Consider the following 6,472-nt stretch of genomic DNA (forward strand, 5'->3'; position numbering starts at 1 on the left):
TTAATAATATAAAATATCATCGATCAAAATCATTAATTTATTTTATACGTTTTTTCCTAATTTAATAAACTTTTTAACTGTTTATACAATTATAAAATTCGATAATGTAATAACTTCTATTTCAAAAATGTTAACATTTAACAATACGTAACGAGTTATCATGTAATATTAAATCCTTTTATTTTGTAATAAATATTAAATAGTTGCCATATATTTTGTTTTTTTATATAAAAAAACTAACAATAAATAAATAAATAAATTATTGTAATATATAACAGAAAGTGGAGACATGAAATTTGATCAATCTAATGTTGACACAAAGTACCATATCATACTACGTTCATGTTCAAACGATTTCATTTTATTCCGTTTCTCCATACAAAAACATCGATGCTAAAAACTGATCTACAAGTTATATAAAAAATACGAAGGCCAGAGTGATTCACGGGATCTTGAAAGTGCTAACGTAGTAGAATAAATGAAAACTCTTCCATTTTGGGATGGTGGAGGATGCTATTTTACAATTTGCATCAACCAGGTCATTCTTCAACCTTTTGGAACGCAGAACACTAACATGATTTGTATCAAGAGGAATCATCAAATTAGACATCACCGGAATCTTCTGAATCTGAAACATCACCAGAATCAATCATCTTCTCAAGTGCATCCATACTGCCATGATCAGAGACGGTATGTATCCGGAGTTTATCGGCATCTTCACTGAGAAAAGAAAGGAAAACCAAGGAACAATATTAGATCATATTTAATAGGTGTTTCGAGTTCAATTTTATTGCAGAGCCTGTGTGCATGGAAAAATGCTGAAATAAATTTATGCAAAATGCTGATAGAAATACCAAGTTCACTAAGAAATATTTAAGATAAAAAACAAAAAGAAAAAGAAATAAAAAGTAATAAGCATGGTTTTAATTTGCAGTCTACAACCGCAATGCAATGCCAACTGCATCACATTGCAGCAGCGACTGTGGCTGTTTCACATATGTTTTCGCCCAATTTTCCACAATGCAGTCCAACCACAATTTACAACCGAGGTTAGAAGTAATATGTTACACAATGGCTCTTCGCACTTTGTAATTCAATAAGTTTTTACTAGTTATGACGCAAACGACCCGTAACATTTAAGCATGTAAAACATACTCTGTAACTCCGAAGATTTCCTTGACGACTAAGGAGCTATCTCTTGAACAGAACTCCGGCAGCTGGAACGAATAACAAAACTAATTCAATAAACTCATAACCCAACAAAACATACAAAATTACAAGTATGAATATTAGATATTAAGATATTATGGAATAAAGTATTAGAAAACTTCAGACAAACAATTACATTATCCTCAAGTTGAAATTTGACGATATATACCCAAGAATATTTACATAGCCAGAAAATTTTGACTCAATTTCACTAGAAGTTGTCAATAATAAGGATTTCTTGTTGAATAAATCAAAGGGGATGAGGAGACCACTCATCCATCTAATAGTCATTAACAATGCAAACTCATTCTTGCTAAAATTCTATGACTAGAGTTTGGCCAATCTAAATAGAAGATAATGAGCCAACACCAGCAGGTTGAAAATGAAGTCTCTTTGAAAGATACAACCTCTTCTTTATCAACCTCTACTTATTGGGCTATCCTGACATCTATGATATCTACTCTTTTCTCCTAGACTCTTTTAGGTGCCTATATCTGGCAACTTTAAAGCTACTCTACTGCACAAAACCACTTCCTTGTATGACAGTCTGCATGTCTCGTGTATTATAAGTTTACAACAAAAACTAATGAGCAGAATAATCAAATAGAGGAATGTATAAAGAGCCAAATTTAATATATATATATATATATATTACTGAACAATTGTAAGTAAACCTCAGTATTATTGGGACCTAATAATTGTTGGACAAGTAATTGTTCATCATTATTTATTTGTGATCTCTCTTTTTTCTTGTTCTTAACCTAAATAACTGAATATATAAATTATCGAAGGAATTGTTTACATTTCTTCATGTTTGGTTTCCTTATTCAGTTACAAGTAGGACTTTGGTATTGGTATTGGTATTAGTATATATGGGGGTAAGTGCTTTTTATTTTGTATCTGATCAGAGATCACCATCAATAATTCAATATAAATGAGAACATCATTTTGAGTGTCTATCCTCTCTTTCCTTCTTCCCCACCTCAACCCTTAACTTTAAGGTCATGGAACCAATGTAAAGGTCAGTGCCCAATAGTACAAGGGAACATTGGAACTGAACACTAATCAAATTTTATGCACAGCAAACTAAATTTATATCAAATTGACTGTGCAGACTTACCTCAGATAGATAGAAGACCTTTCCAAAGAGGGCTTGTACTGCTAATTTTCTCTTGAAACCCCTTTCAGTATAGCCTGCTTTCTCCATCACAACAGGACCTAAAAATAATTCAAATGTAATGTAAGTAGAGAACAGATATAATTATGTCCTAACATAGAACAATGTAAGCATCTGTTTTTTCTGACTTTCAAGGTTGCTATTATTTCAAAGCATGTAAGATTTGAATACAAATTTAACAGTAGTGGCAAACCTGTTTCAGAAGAAAACAAGGGTATGTTTAAAACCCAAATATTCTACTTACTGAAAAACAGAAATGTGGATTATAGAATTGTAACTTCATATTAATATTTTTTTCAAATTTGAAGTCCAGCTCATGCTTCGAAGAACCAGATAGCAAGGTTATAATAAAGGATAAGAAATGGAATACAAAAGCCACTACAAGTCTATAACTAGTTATCAAAACATAGTTGCACTAAAGAATCACTTCATAGAACCAAATTGTGATATGTTGAAAATTACACCCATAAAAATTAATATAAGTGAAATTAAACTGCAGATAGGTTTGACTAAGCAGGACTAGAGCTAGGCCTACCTCAGTTAGGCACAATAGAAAGTGATCCTTTTTTCATGATTCAAGCTTGGCTCACTCCAAGCTTACAATTTACATGAGCTCAATCAACTAAGTTTCACCAATTTAGACCTCTAGGCTCAATGACCTGAGCTCATTAATCATGATCCTAGTTGATTGAATAACCGGTCATGAGGCAAGCCCTGAGCAACTAACAAGCCACTTGAACTCATTGCAAACCCCAGATACAGTAGACTCATGCAAAAATTCATTTTGGTTTTCAATTAACCATCAACCAGATTAAGTGCAGCCAAATGCTCACTGAATTAATTATATTAAGAATAGTGATGGAATTTCTGGCTAAGAGGAAAGCTTATTTATATATCTAGGGATGTGTATAATATTTTACTCAAAAATCAGTCAGGTAATTCCTATTAAAAGATATTCAAATCTATGATATATAAATTATCTTCAGCAACAAAAAAAATTATAATTTTATTCAATAATGTTTATTAAGTTAATGTTTATGCAGGAGGATAATAGGAAAATGGGCTGGTGAGAAATTAGCCAAGGTTACGTGAGTTTATGCAAGGAGAAAGAAAGATGCATCAAGAGATAAAGAGGGAAATGAAATGCATAAAGCAGTGGATGCCATGGCAGTTTGGGAGTTGGAGAGTGACTGAATAAACATGCGGCAGAAAGCAAGAGATTAAATAATGATGGAGGTGAAAGCAGTGTCAAAGCAGATCTGGAACTCAATTGGGTGACTTAAGCCATAATGAGATAAGCGAGAGTAATGCAAGGAACAACAGAAGGCTTATGTGGTCAACTAGTTAATGAAACTTATAAACTAATGGTCAGAACCAGTTTCAACAAGTAATTTGGCAAGAACCCAAAATAGATGTGGAGAGCCCAGTATTTATCTTTGGGCAGAAGGCCAGTCATACCTTACGGCAAACAAATCAAAGGGAAATTCACACAATATCAAATAAAATTTCTCCAAATTATTTTATGAGTAGTTACCTAAACATCTTACAAGTAACATCTAAATGTCAAAAAGCCAGAAGGTAATTAAGAATTCTAATTCATGTTTTTGCACTTCCAGCATTCAAAATCTTTCAAATTAAGCCCCTAGAATCATGCTACCAGTGAGTGGTTTTGCTAGTTTAAACTTTAAAAGGTCAAACACTCATAGGTTCAAGATATTTTTCATCCACTATACTAAAACACAATACCATTGGATTTTGGAATCATGTATATCCATGCTATCAAGCACTAAGACTACTCAAAATAATATTGTCAAATGTTGAGAATGTATTACCTTTATCTCGCACAATTCGTCGTGAAATTTCATTCAGAATCTCAGCAACTTGTGAATCATTTAACATAGAAGCACTCCTTAACTGAATTAAATCAGCTACCATGTCAGGGTTGAATGGTTTTTCATTCAAAGCATACCGGATATACTTGCGCAAAATTTCTTCCAGATCAAAACCTGTCTGAATACAAATTCACAGTTGTTACATTAAATTAAATGATACATATACACTAGCACATATATCATGGGAAACCAGTAAACAAAAAATTGGTTCAAAATGTTTCCCATCAAGAAAACAGAATTCCAAATATTCCTTGATTCACAAAGATTTAATATCCTTTAGTTAGAGAAACTGCAACCTAACAGTTAACTCATTTACTCTATACCATATAAAAAAATGTTTCTGCTAATACCTTTTTTCTGCTTAACAAGTTATACATCAAAGCATCATAAAATTCTATATTTTTCCCCATAATAGTCTTTTCTAAATGACAAGTTTTGGTACATTTTCTTTCACATCATTCTTATTATTTTGTAAAGCAAAATAATGATACCAACTGTAGTGTAGCACATATTCTAGGCACATATGAAGACATGACACTGCCATAAAAACACACCAAATCTAGAATAAATAGTAGAATAGACTAGCATTGTGGGTATGTGATATGTCAACTTTACAATTTAACATGTCAAGTTAACCACACTTCATCTGCGAAGCAAATCCAAAGATAACATGATTATTCAAAATTTCAATAAGCAGTAATTACTCCTTGTTATAGCTTGCCACAATCCCAAATTTTAGTAAGTCAACCAATTATTTCCAACCCCCCCCCCCTCTCTCTCTCTCTCAAAAAAAAAAAAAAAAGATTTCATTATATGAAAGTACCACTATAACAGTGTTGAGCATGATGATTCCCTATAAGTATCTCACCTTACTCTCAAGTTCCTTGAGTGCAACAATGTTGACTTGATCTCTTCCTTTCTGAAATAACTCATCAAGTGACTTGCATAGTGTTGCATTTTTCCCAACCTGAAACGGAAGTAGATATATAATTATCAAATTGCCAACAAACAATGATACTTCTAAGCAAAGAGATGAAGTAAAAAAGAGCTTAAGAGAAATGAAATGGTTAGCGAGCAAATATATTCGTTTCAATTCTATCAAACCTTCATGTCTTGTTAATAGAAACAACAATAAAGTGGAATAATAACTCTACTCCTATGCCTCCATTTCACTCCACTCAGTTATATACCATCAATTCAATCCTAGATTGGGGACTCACCCATAAGTAACAAGGAATTCACGTTGACGAATGGTGAATGGTCAACGCGAATTCCACTTGTTTGGAGCAGAGAATAAATGAAAGGAGAAAAGCAAATGACAAACCAGTCTGCGGCGTTTGGCCTTGGGAGAAGTGAACCTCTTAACGGTCTTAACAAAAGCAATGACAAAAGTGATGCCGGCGTAGGCAAGGGGAACGGCGAGGATCCAAGGCAGTGATGTGGGGCCCACACGAGGACCAGGCAAGGCTTGCGTAACGGACCCGGTGAACTCCACCAGGTCCAGCGCCTTCTCCTGAATCCACGGCAGTTCTTCCTCTACTTCAACCTCCTCCACCTCCTCCTCCTTCTTCTTGCCTCCCTCCTTCGGGGCGTTCGACGCCGACGCCGATGCCGCTGAAGAAAACAAGAATCGTTGGCGGTTGAGTCTAGCAGATGGGAAAGGCAAAGAAGAAACAGACGTAGAAGTAGTGGGGAAGGGATTGTTGGGAGTGGGTGGGAGAAGAAGCTTGGAAGCGGAGAGAGAACAAGAAGTGAAAACCATTGCTGGTTCGGTTCGGTTGCCGGCCAAGCTTACTGGTTTTCACTATTCAGTTTGCAGTGCTGGTTTCGGCTTGCATTTAACAGAGACGGAGGGGTTTCTGATAAATTTTAGGGGAAGCACACTTAAACCCTTTGCAAATCATTTCCCCACACAATTTTGACATCTCATTAACTCATGACTAAAAGTATGGATTTAGTAGCTGACTTTAGTTTTGATTTATTATAGTATAATTTTTTTTACATGATTATTTATTATTTTTATTCTTATGATAATATATAATTAAATATACATGTAAATTTTTTTTGTCTATAATAATTTAAAATTAAATAAATTATTTTTTGATAAAGACTAGTCTTCATGTGAAGTTGATAGTTGAGAGCTATTGGATAATAATTTAATCAAACATGTGATTATCTAACAATTCTTAACTAG

General features: G+C 33.8%; 1 protein-coding gene across 1 annotated transcript; it reads right to left on the minus strand.

Moving 5' to 3' along the window:
- Positions 1-247: 247 nt before the first annotated feature.
- Positions 248-6,234, minus strand: LOC112707727 (uncharacterized). Its single transcript, XM_025759638.3, has 6 exons — positions 5,603-6,234; positions 5,147-5,245; positions 4,219-4,396; positions 2,330-2,427; positions 1,156-1,217; positions 248-720 (listed from the first exon to the last, which is right to left on the minus strand). The coding sequence occupies exons 1-6, from the start codon at positions 6,038-6,040 to the stop codon at positions 603-605; spliced, it is 993 nt and encodes a 330-aa protein (XP_025615423.1). The 5' UTR covers positions 6,041-6,234; the 3' UTR covers positions 248-602.
- Between the last annotated feature and the right edge of the window lie 238 nt (positions 6,235-6,472).

This window comes from Arachis hypogaea, chromosome 8 (genome assembly GCF_003086295.3).
Source record: "Arachis hypogaea cultivar Tifrunner chromosome 8, arahy.Tifrunner.gnm2.J5K5, whole genome shotgun sequence".
In the NCBI taxonomy this organism is placed as follows: Eukaryota; Viridiplantae; Streptophyta; class Magnoliopsida; order Fabales; family Fabaceae; genus Arachis; species Arachis hypogaea.

Coding starts and splice junctions, on each gene's coding strand:
- LOC112707727 (XM_025759638.3), bottom strand. CDS start 6,040: ATGGTTTTCACTTCTTGTTCTCTCTCCGCTTCCAAGCTTCTTCTCCCA. Junction 4,397..5,146: donor TCAAGGAACTTGAGAGTAAG/GTGAGATACTTA, acceptor ATTTGTATTCAG/ACAGGTTTTGATCTGGAAGA. Junction 1,218..2,329: donor AGGTCTTCTATCTATCTGAG/GTAAGTCTGCAC, acceptor TATTCGTTCCAG/CTGCCGGAGTTCTGTTCAAG.